The sequence below is a fragment of the Agelaius tricolor genome, unplaced genomic scaffold, assembly GCF_023055355.1.
Source record: "Agelaius tricolor isolate 1412-34295 unplaced genomic scaffold, bAgeTri1.0.p SCAF_35, whole genome shotgun sequence".
In the NCBI taxonomy this organism is placed as follows: Eukaryota; Metazoa; Chordata; class Aves; order Passeriformes; family Icteridae; genus Agelaius; species Agelaius tricolor.
This window is the reverse complement of record NW_027269295.1, coordinates 5039349-5051513: the sequence shown is the minus strand read 5'-3', so window position 1 is coordinate 5051513 and position 12165 is coordinate 5039349. Positions and strand designations below refer to the sequence as shown.

At 42.8% G+C, this 12165-nt stretch overlaps 1 protein-coding gene across 1 annotated transcript in view; it reads left to right on the top strand.

Annotated features, from left to right (window-relative positions):
• The window catches only part of SAP30BP (SAP30 binding protein), a 29401-nt gene that overhangs the window by 2405 nt on the left and 14831 nt on the right, over positions 1–12165 (top strand). Inside the window, 1 exon segment of the mRNA XM_071452888.1 lies at positions 1006–1053. Coding sequence (XP_071308989.1) covers positions 1006–1053 — 48 coding nt within the window.

Here is a 12165-nt window from a genome sequence, read left to right as displayed (position 1 = left end):
CATTTCACTTTTTCTTTTGTTGCCCTTTTTGAAGCTGAAACACCAAGTTCTTGTTTTGGGGCCAACATTGAAATTTGTGGGAAAGTTTGGAAGAAAAACCATTTTGCTGAGTTATGTGAACATGAAAAATACTTTCTGCTCCTCAAACTTGTTTTGAACCCAGAGTATGTGTTTATGTCTAGAAACAGGGGTGCTGGGAGGATGCCCAGTGAGGGGACAGCAGGTTTACTGTGTCCACATCCCAGTGGGGACCAACCTGGAGCTTCCTGCTCACCTGGTGTGGATTTTCACACAATGCTGTGTTCAGTATTTTAACCTCTCACAGGACAGAAGCTCCCCCAGTTCTTTGGTTTATTTCTGGTTCATAAAATAAATGTTTAAAAAATGGAGACTGTCACCTGGAATTTGTCAGTGTTCCTTGTGTGGAGGTTCACAGCATCTGCAAGCAAGGCACGAGAGCTCTGCACCAGCAAGGAAGTTGTGTCTGCTGGATCCCTGGAACTTGCTGCTAGGCCAGACCCTCTCCAAGCCTGCATGTTTGGTTTGGTGGCAGGCCAGCTGTGTGTCCTGTGTGTGTTGCTGATGCTTGGGACTATCACAGGTCTTGCAAATGCTGCTTTTTTTGTGGGTACTGCTGAACAGAGGCTCTTCAATCACCTCCCAGCTGGAGGGGACAGAATTATCAAAGGACAAATGCTTTTGTTCCCCAGTTCTGCTGCTTCTTGTTGTCTAATTCTGAGCCTTCCAGGGCTGCATGAGTTTTGTAGGCACAACTGCTGCTGAATGATGCTTTTGCCTACAAAAACCCCCAAAAACTAAATAAAAATAAACACTTCTTCCCCTGACTGTAGGACTTGTTTTCTGGTTATGAGTGGGTGGGGCAAAACTACCCTCCGTGGAAAGGGTCTTGGACTGCTGCTGGGCTGCTGAATGCCCTTTGCTGTAAGTTCAGTTACTTGCCAGGCCTGCTCTTTAAGCTTAATCCTGTAAATTCTTGTCTTGTAGGAAGATGACGATTCAGAGACTGAAAAACCTGAGGCTGGTGACCTAAAGGTATTTGAAAGTGTGGTCTGGTGGTGGTGGGGAAGCTCAGTACAAGAGGAGTAAGTTTTAACAGCATGGCTTGGTGTTCATTTGTGGTCTGTAGTTAGTTCCACATCCTTTTGTAGCTTTAACCTTTGTTTCTGACTTTAGTCCTGCTTCTGCCAAAGGTAGATATCACAGGCTGAGTCACAGTGAAGGTTGGCCTTCATGAATTTGGTCATGTTGTGCATTAGATCTGAAGTTTGCTGACAGCATCTCACCTGTTTTGCAGTGGTGTGGGAGGTGCAGCATCCAGTACAGAATTCTGTATGACCAGTGTTAGTTGGAATAATTTCTTCATTTAGAACTTAATGAATGAATTATCCTGTGCTCTTACAGGCCATGGAAGGTGTCAAAGTAATTCAGTTCTCTCCAGCTCTGTCCTTCTGAATGGAGCAGTTTTGTAAAGGTCATAGATAAATTTAAAAAGTGAAATAAGATCCCCAGATAATAGCTATTATCATAAATAGTTGAAGTCATCTTTATCTTGGGATTTCACCTTGTTCCTTCTGAACAGCAGGTGTTTAGCAGCACACAGGACATGGATCAGGCTAAAATCTGGAGGACAAAAGGCCAAATCCATTTGAAACTATAGGCAACTGTATTTAAATGTTTTATGTTAGTTCAGTAGAAGCAGTTCTGTTTGTCAGGGATGCTGAATGCTGAACAAGTGCAAGAGCATTTATTTTATCCAGCAGCTTCCCCAAGGATGCAGGCAATCCCTAAACTCTGCTACAAAAACCAGAGGACTGTGCTGCAAAGCAAAATTCTGTAGAGAATTTGATTTACTACAGTGCTTTGGTAGGCTAAGATGAAGGCAAATGGATGTGTTAAGCTATTCTATTTGAATTAGTTTTATAGCAGCACCTTCTTCCAGGTCCCACAATATTCTTATGGCTTTACAGTGATACACAGCTGGAAATCTTGGCAGCTGTACTGCAGCTGGTCCAGGCTCAGTGTGTGAAATGGATCCCAGGCACTTGGAAATGGAATGTATTTTCTCCTTTCCTTGTTGCAAGAAAGAAATTTTTATATGAAAGGAAGCAAAAGGCAATCTCTCACTCTTATCCTTTTTCTACTTCCACATTTTTGCCCTGGTAAATATGCTAGAAAGATGTTTCTGTAAAAACTGCTGGATTCAAATCTGTACTGTGAAGTAAAAATATGGCATTTCCTTAGAAGATAAATTTGGTGTAAATCAAGTTTTTGAAGTTGTGTAGTAGGGCCCTGATGCAAGTATGTGCATTTCTGTCTTGTGTAAAAGGGCTGCAGGACTTCAGGGCAGTGGAGAATAGGTCTGGCAGAGAGAAAAAACAAAATTAAACTGTAGTTGTTCTTATCTGAGTAATCATATGTGACAGAAATCTCACCACTGAATTGTGTGGTTGCTGCTTTAATGTCACAGACATTTCATGTTGGCTTGTTTGAAAAGCCTCTTGCTTTCAGTGGGTTTTGTGTGCTGCTGTCCAGGTGCATTTTGTGCTTCTGAAGAAGAGCCACACGTGGCCACAGAGCAGCATTTCAGCTTCAGTCAGGAAGCAAAGAAATAATGAGTATATTCAAAATAAAAAGCAATAGCAACTCTGCAAGAACTGAAAATGTGAATTAAAGGAAATCAATTAAATAACAGTGAAATGTAATTCCTGCCATCCCACTGTGGCATGAAAGGTGAGGATTTGAGAAGAGTAGGAGGGAGGCAAAGCTGAACTGAATCTGAAACTCAGAAATTTCAGACTTCCATGTCATTCTTAATAGATGTCTTCAAATATACGTGAAAAAGGGAATTGTGTCCTTTGGCCTTTTGGGTTTTTTTGAATATTGAGTGATAGCTGCAGGGCCAGCTGGCACTGGGTGGGCTGTGGAGGCAGCCCAGTGCCCTGCTGGGGTGTGGCTGTGGGGGCCCTGGTGCAGCTGCACCAGCCATGCTGCCAGGAAATTCACTTGGGATGGGGAGGGATGGAAATCCCAGTGGAATTATTTGTACTTGATGCAGCTGCAAATGTTTCCTTTGCCCTTTTTCCACCAAGGGGCAGTGTTCTCCTCAATGGAGCTTGTAATGTCTGTGACAGCTAACAAGTGTTGCAGTTACTGTAAATCCAAAGTGCAGCCAAAAGAGAGGCCTTTGATTATCACTTGCTTACACTTTGGGGTAATTTAATTTTGTTTTGAACCTGCAGAGTGCTGTAGTTGTGCCTGCTCAGTTTCATGGAGACATCAGAGACCTACAAACATGTTTTAATAGATTCCCCATGCTCTTTATATATGGCTATGGCTTTTCCAAGGTCTGAATCTGAACATAGGCAGAAAGTAAATAATTTAAAATGCATGAATGAGAGAAAAAATGCAATTCATCAGTCAATTATAGTAATTTCAAGCCCTGAAGATATATATATATATATAGATAGATAGATAGATATATTCTCTCTCTTTTTTTTTTTCACTGGTATTTTGCCTCTTTGTGCATATTGTGAATGAACTATCTAGAGCTTATACCTTGAATAATGGGAGCCAGGTTCTGTGGCTCCATTATGTTCCCTTGTTGCTGGTGCATCCTGTGATTTGGCCTCATTGTGAACTTGGATAGTGCCAGAACCAAAACCTCCAGAAGGGTCAGCTGGTGTCAGTTGTAGATGGAATCAGAGGAGACAGAAAGTGGGGAATGATGTAAAAATTCTTTGGTCAAGTGGTGATGGGGAGAGTGGAATTTGGAGTCTGCCTCAAATAGCCCCACTGGGAAGATATTTATTTTATATTTGTCTCAGGTTTTTCTCTTGATTCTAGGGAATCTGCCCTTGTTGTTTTGAGGAAGGGGGACCTCTCTGCCTGTTCAGCCCTAGTTCCTCACTGGAGGGGAAGCCAATACAAAGTGCTGGTTGGCACTGCAGCTTTCCTTTTTTGCCAAGGAGCAAGTCACAATAAGTTTTCCAAGTTCTAACATTGTGATGTCAAACCACTGCTTGGTGAGATAGAGAAGTTTTATACACCCGTTTGCAGGAAAAGGTGTGCCAGGAGGAGGAGAATATTTAAGCCTCATCAGTCACCTGGAAGCAGAGCAGACTCCTGGCCCATGGAATTCATGTTACTCAGCATCTGTGAGTTATTCAAAAACACTGTGCTTCAAGCAAAAAGCAGAATCCTTCTCTTTAAGTAGCAGATTCAGATATATTCAGTTGTATCCTGTGACTGCATTTTGAAGTGCTTCAGGCACTCAAGGGAAACTGGAGATTCAGATCTGGATAGAACTAACTGCTCTTCCAGAAATCAAAGCTGGATGGATGCTCAGGCTCTGGAACAGGACAGGTTTGTGAGTGGCCACAATCCCTTTTAGCTGAGCAGTCACCAGCTGGAAACAAGCACAGGGGCCTTAAGTGCCTTAAAAGCACTTTAGAAACAAAACCTTCTGCTTTGAAGGGAGAAGAAATAGGCAACAAGTTTAACAGTGTTTATAACAGTGATGTTAAAACAGTGAAATCCACAGCCTGGATGAGTTCTTTGTGCCCTTTCCTCAGCTGCTGGAGCCCTGGGTACAAACTGAAGGAGGTTTGGGCTTGGGTGTTGGGAAGGACAGGGTTAACAGGGTGCAGGTTGCTGGGGCTCTGGCCAGCAGCTGGCTCTGGTTACAGCCTTGATGCAGTAACAAGATACAAGCTTTCAGAGCTCACTAAACGGACCAGCCCTGCTGGAAAATGAAAAATGAACCTTAAAATATTGACCTTGTGCTCCAAGCCTCGCCTGAGGGGTTCTGTGCTTCATATTGGGGAGCTGCATGAATAAAAGGTTGCAAATGTTGATCAAGGACAGAGCCCAGCCCTGCAGCTTGGCTCCTGGAGCTTTCCCAGAGGGAAATCATTAACTCTTGAGCCTTAATTGTTGTATCAGGACCAGCCAGTGCAGGAAAGCTAAGAAATTTGCCACTCCCTTGGCAGGTGAATGCCTGCCACATGGTAGCAGTTTTTCAGAACAGGTGGCTACTTTGATGTTTTCCTTTCCTGGTTTTGTGTTGAGGGTCCCCTCTGCATCCTTGAGGTGTTGTATGGAGAGGCAGCCAAACTGGGATCTCCCAGAAGACTGTCAAATTTTCAGAGGAATATTGTGCCTCTAAGCATGTCTAAGTACCTCCTCTTGGTAATCATCAGCTCTTTATTATGTTTAGCTTTTATTGATCCAGCATACCTGTAAAGTAATTCTCCTGTGTTATGGTGTGTAGGTGTGTACTAATACTTAGAGGCTTTTGACTGTGGTGGTTTTTTATCTTGCCTACCCATTGACCTGTTTGTTTAAATACCAAAATTATCTTGATTTAAAGTAAAAGTGGTAAGTGCTGAGACCCAGTAAATGGGTGTGTGTGTGCAGTAATGTAATCCCTGAAATTAACTCTTACTTTGATATGGCATATTAATTTTTCTGAATTCAGCATACATTCATCAAGCCAGCTTCTCAAAAAAATGCTTGAACCTACTCATTAACTTTAATCTCAGGTGTAATTATTTTGCTCCAAAGAAGGGGAAAAGTATGTTTGGGGAAAGTTCTATCCTTAAGTTAATGTCCTTGCATTATGCATGGCTGTGAGCATACCTCTTTAAACACTTTCAAAGCATGAACTGTGCAATTCCCAGGGTTGGGGTCAAGGTTAGAACTCCAGTGGTTTTGTTTCCTCACTCATTGCTTTGCCTGGAAGCACAGCCTGAAGGTGCCAGTGATAAGCACTGCAGTCTCAGATTCTTTTTCTATGTTTCAGCTTCCTTTTAATATAATTGTGTAAAATGCTGTCTGTGTTTCCAACTCTGTGTGGTTTCCCCTTCTTTTAGGGGTGACAGATGTTTTTTCAGAGCTCTATAGAGAGAACTAGAGAGTTTTGCAGAGAGTTTAGAGGGCAGTAGAGGTAATTCAGCTGCAAATGCTGTCTCTGCACTGCTACAGTGAGTGCCCAAACATGAAACCAGCTGATACCTGGTTCCCATTTTATCTGGGTGAACCTTGGTTATTGCCAGAGAATATCACAGGCACTCAAAGCTGTTCTGCGTGCAGGCAGCAAAACAACATTTGGCATCTGGGATTATTTTGCCCCTTGCCACACGTACTCCTGTCTCCAGCTCTGTCTGAGAGGGAGACAGATCACAGCCTTGTGGGGCTCTGAAGCTGGAATACCTCCTGGAGAGCTCCTGGCTTGCATCCAGCTCTGGAGCTCTTTGGAAGATGAGACATGTCCGTGGACATGCTTGTTCCTTCCTCCCCGCCGGGCATACAAGTTGTAGCAGACTCTTCACTCCCTGCAGTACTGAATACCAGGGATTATTGACACAGGTGTGGCTTGCCTTCTTGCAAAGAAGAGCCAGGCTTGTTCTGTTTGTCTTTAAACTTGAAGAAAAGTCCTTTCTGGAGCTGCTTCCCCTTGCATATTTCACCTGATAAAGGTCTGAGTTCTTCAAGTCCAGCTCTGTAGCTGCAATTATTTCTGGCTGCTGTTCTGAGTGTGCAGGTCTGTGCATGTCACAGTGAGGGGCTGAGCAGTCAGCACAGATGGAGCATTGCCTCAAATACCAGCAAATAGCTGAAAATAGCTCCTTCCAGCTGCCCTGTTCTGGGTACAGAAGGAGCAAAATCTGGATAAACTCTGTGGGATCTATTCATGATGGAGTGAATTTCTTGCTGAGAATACTTGCTATTACACCTTCCCTCTACTCCAAGCCATGAAGAATTTTTAGTAGTATATGCTAAGGGAGAAAGCTTGTGCAAGAAGTTAATTTTGTAAGCTCTCCTGAGCCTTTCCTTTGCTGCTGTGAGGCTTCAGAATTTTCACAGCCCACCTTCACCTTCTACTTGATTCTGCACTGCAACAAGCTGTAAAAAATAAAATCACCAAAGTACCTTGACACCTCCAGCCTTGTCATGTCTTGCTGGTACTTGACCAGTGAATTTCTATTTCATTGTAGTAAGCAAAAATCATTTGGAGGAATTTTTGGGCTGTGCAGATCAGGAGCTGTTGTCCTCCTGGGGCTGTGAAGGGAAGCAGGTAGCTTTGGGACCAGGCTCCACTGGGATGCAGGTGTTATGAATTGTAGCTCCACATGGAAAGCAAAAGTTCTGGCACACAGTTCCTTAACTGGAAGTTACTCCTAACAAATAATCTTTGTCAAATACTCAGATAGCATATGTCAGGTGAATGGAGTCAAGTTTCAAAGAAGCTATTTAAAGGATTTATGCTATGAATGCTTCCTCTCTAAAGCACTTTCTCACTGAAATGTTTTGCCAGGTCTTGGTTGGGATTTTTTCAGTGGGTTTTTTTTTTTTTTCATTTCATTAAAGAATGTGTAATTTTAGATGTAATTTAGCTGGAATAGTAAAAGGCAGTGTCAGCTATGCACATTTTGACAGGGAATGTCTCAGGAGCTGACTGTTTGATTTGTTCTTCCTTCCCCTTCTGTCTGTGACTGTATCTCCAAACAGATTTGTAAAGCCTGTATACAAGTGTCACTGAAGGGTGGATGTATCAGGCTTTTTTCCTATGGAGGCTTATTTCTGAACTGCTGGATTTCTCTTGGTATCTAGATCATGGTCCCTACAGGTTTTTCTTAGTTAAATTTCTTATGCTGAACTGGGCACTTTGCCTGGAGCTATGTAGCAGAGCTGGCAAACAGGATATGGCTGTAGGAAATGTGCTTGTTTCAAGCTTTCTCTTGGGATTCTCCTCTCTCACAATACAAGAAAAAAAAAAGGGTGGGAGGAGGAGGAATAAAAGCATTGTACTCCTGTTGCCTGGCTTTCTCTTCCCCAGACTCTAAATGCACTTGACATGCACTCTGTTTGCTGCCTTCAGCCTGGGTGCACACCAACATCAGGCAGATCTGGAGAGCAAGAAATGAAATCATGTCATGCACTTTTAATATTAAATGAGACATTTCTGGTGTTCTGTTCCCATGAGCACTTCTGATCTTTGTAGAGGAAAAGCAAGAACATAATTGCTACCATGTTCCTTTAAAAAAAAAAGAAAAGAAAGGGGAGAAAAAAGGCACAATGCAGGGTTTGGGGTTGTCTTTCTCCTGCTGCCTGCATGATGTAGACATTCCACCTGCTTGCTCTGGCAAGGCCATCATCACTTGGCTTAGAAAACTCTTCTGACACTTTCTGCTAAGTTATAGTTTCTTTCCATCATACTCAGCCAAGTGAGGCTGTTTGTGTTTTGGGATTACAGGAGATACTCTGAATTGTAGAGAGGAGGGAAAATTACAAAAACTTACTGCTGGCACTTGCTCAGATTGAAGAAATCCACTGTAACAGCTGTTACAGCAGCAGATCCCCTGGCTACTGTACTGAAAAATTCTCTGCAATATCTTCAAACTAATACACTGCTTGACAATGATGTCACTGCTCTGTACATTTTGTGGCTGCCAGTTTAAATTTGCATTAAAGTTATGTGCAAACAATCACGTGAAGTAGTTGGGAGAGAGAAGAAATTCTGCAACACAAGAGCATTTGCTGAAAAAAAAAAAAAAAAGAAAATGTTGGGGGAAGGTATTGTCTGAGCTAGTTGCTTTTAATATTTCCTGGAAGTCAGTGGGGGAATGAAGCTGCAGGTTTCAGTTGGCTGAAAGTTTGGGAATGCAACTGAGCAGTGGCAAACCTGGCATCAACTTCACCATTTCTTAAAATTTGCATATTTGTTAAAGCCATCAGGGTCTGGTTTTGTGTCTTCAGCCTCCCTCTTGAACCATTTCTCCTGGTAGCTTGAAGTGCACCTGCACTGATATGTGCACCTGCTTCTGCAAGAATTGCTTGAATTTGTACCTCGTGGTGACAGTTAGTGCCAGCAGTTATGTTGGATGTGAGCACTGAGCTGGATTTATGGATCTTGTTTCAGCAAGGATTTAGTGAGCATTGTTTTAAGTCAGTCCATTCTTTCCATTAAATAAAGCTGTTCTGGGCAAGCCTGTCCAAACTGGAATTCATCAGTCTCAGATTCATATTGTTTTGCTTCCTTCCTTTAATCTCTGTTCCATGCTGTGAGGATTGTGTTGGGTTGTTTTTATTTTCCTTGGAGCTTGAGCAGACACTGTTTTTTATGTAACTGGATGGAGACACTGTAGGACTGAAAAGATGTCACCCCAGTGAGGTGAAAGCTTCAGGCAAAATGCAACACTTCCCTTTTGTGTGTGTACACACCCTCCCTTCATCCTGCTCCTCTTTAACTGATGATTATACACAAAAACTGAACCAACACTTGGTGCTGATGAGCCAGGCTCTTGCAGGCACTCATCTTGTCCAGGGCTTGAAAAAAGCCATTTGTCTTGGGAAAGTGGAAAAAATTAAAAACCTTTTCCTATACTCAAACAGGATTAGTAACACCATAAATGCTGTCTGCTCTCAGTGAGCTGATGTGCATAGTTGTTATTGGAAGCACAGAAATCTATGAAAAGGGTGTAGTTTGGGGGTTTTTTTTAATGCTTTGTCCATAGCAGCTTGTGCTCTTCAGAGTCTGCTCTTTATTAATCTCCAGTTCAGGGGGAAGGAGTCTCCCTCCTGCCTGTTTTTGTGTTTTCTCTTGTTCCAGCTTGGCTCTGGAGCACCGTGGCATCCCTTGACTCCTTTCAGTGCTGGCTTTGGGCCCTTAAACTGTTGGTCTTGTGAGATCAGGGCTGCACAGTAGATGGCAGCCAGAAAATCAACTTGCTGAGTGCATGATAAAGCACAGTATTGCTTTTTTTGTCTTTTTTTTTTTTTTCAAATTCAGTCAAGCAATAAGTGAATTTAGAGTTGCTTCTGTACAGATTTTCAGGGGTTTGGTTTATGAAAACTCTGTGGTATAGGTGTCACTAGCAAAGTCCTAACATTGTTTTTTGAAAGGCCTCAGAATTCAAATGGAAATGAACTCTTTAAGTGATGCCTTTAGCTCTGGGATGCTTGAAATCTCTAATAATTTCGTATATTTACTCTGATGGGGAGTTTTGACATAAAATCCCTCCTGCTGGAATCAGTCACCTGCTTGATTTCATGCTCCATGTGAGATACTGATACATAACACAGTGGGTATTGGTGATGTAATCAACAGAGAGATCACCTTTGCCTAAGTGGATTTAGGTAACTTCCCTATATAAAATTCATTTACCTTCAAATTTTCCATTGTTTAAATGCTTTGGAATTCCCTTAGAAATCTCTCATCCACACATGAATATTTCTTCTCTTTCATAACCAAAAGGTAGCAACTTTCCAGTATTTATTGTACCTTATTTTTCCACTTGGTGATTCTCCATTTCATTCCACTTAATGTATTAGATAAGATCTGCAGATTTGTGGTTTTTATGCTGTCTTTCCTAATCAGTTCATTGTACTCATCGTGTGTCTCAAACTTAAATTAGCCTAAGGGAGTGTAGAACAGTTCTGATGTGATTGCTCCATTGGAAGTTTTTAGAACGTTCTGGATCTTCAAAAGATACTCAGAGGTTTGAACAAGACTCCTTAAACCTTGCATCTGCCAAACTTTAGTCAAGTTGTTGATGCTTGCCTCGTTGTTTTCAACAGCAAACTGAGCAAATATGAACAAGCACTGGAGAAGTTGGTCATCCACTTGTATTTTGAAAGCATTTAAGAGGTTTGAAAGCAGCCCAAGTTAATGAAAAGCTGTGTTGATGTCTCCAGCTCAGGATGGAGCAGTGGGTGGAGGTATGAAGGAACTCATCACTAAGCAAAATTCCTGTCCCTGGGCAGTGAGGTGTGGCTGCAATCCAGGGCTGAACGTGTTTACTGTTGCTTGGAGTAGCTCTGGGCTCTCTGATGTCTTGGCTGGGGCCTGTGGGGACTGGACTTGGGGTGGCTGTGGTGGGAAAATGTGAGCCAGAGCAAAACAGTAGAGCCTGAGAGGACTGGCTTGATTTAGCCTCTTATAAATGGGACAGACTCAAAGGATTCAAATTAAACAAGAAAATTCTGGTTAAAGCAAACTTACTGATGATTCTGGAAGTTCATAGAACATGCTATTTAACACAGCTGACATTTCAGAGATCTTTGTCTATGTCATGGTTTGATCAAACCAGGACAGTCTAATATAAAACATGGCAGGAGGGGGTTTGGCCATCAGATTCTCTCTCAGCACATGAGTTCATGTTTCCTGAGAGCTGTGTGCTTATGCTTGGTACTAACTTCAGGCATACAGGAGACTTGAAAATGAGCTTCTGGACAAGTCAGAAATGCAGCACAGCCCCTTTCAAGGCTGTTAGAGCCCAAATAAGAGGGCAGCCCTTTTGGGGCCATGTCTAATTCACCTGAATATGCCTGTGCCACTGGGTTGCTTAAGTGCCTGCTTGGCAATATTGCTGTTTTGGGGGATTATTTCTCTTGCAAGAAGTGGGCAGAAGGAGATGGGAAGCATAATGGAATAATAAATAGTATGAGGGTAAGAGGAAGGATCAGGAGGTGCTCAGGGACATAGCCTTGTCTCTTCCACTTCCTCCTCAGTTCCACTTAAAACTTACAAGAGATAAGAGTGCAGAATGGAGTTTAGTCAAGGTTAGAGCTAAAGCACTTCCCTCCTTTCACCTCAACAAACATTTGCTTGTCTCAAACCAAGGTGAGAAATAGTTTTAATTACCCATCTAGCAAGTTTCCCCCTGAAAGGGAATGAGCAGCCTCCTGACACATGTATTCACTGCTGGTGAGTCACTGTATGTGCCTGGACAGATGTTACCTTGCATCTGCAGCTCTGTGAGCTTCTCCAGCCTCTGTGGTCATCTGGATTTGTCCTCACAGCCCATCAGTTACCACAGAGTTGCTCCCACTTCTCCAGTGGTGACCTGAAGCTCAGTCTGTGAACTCCCCATCCATGTAGGTTTGTGGAGAACACAGTCTGGATTCCCTGGATTCCTGTCCAGTGCCCTCACCAAAGAGAGCTACTGCTTTGGCATCATTTGTTTGCTTTGAAATGTCATGTTCCTGTTGAAATTTTTCTCTGTGATGCTGGGAGGAGAGCTGTTGATGCACACACCAAAGGCATTGTCTCACAGGGCTTGGAGCTGTGACACTTCAGCCCATCTCAGAGGGGCCTGGGGCCAGCTGGCCAGGGAGAAGATGTGTGTTCTTCTGTGTACTTCT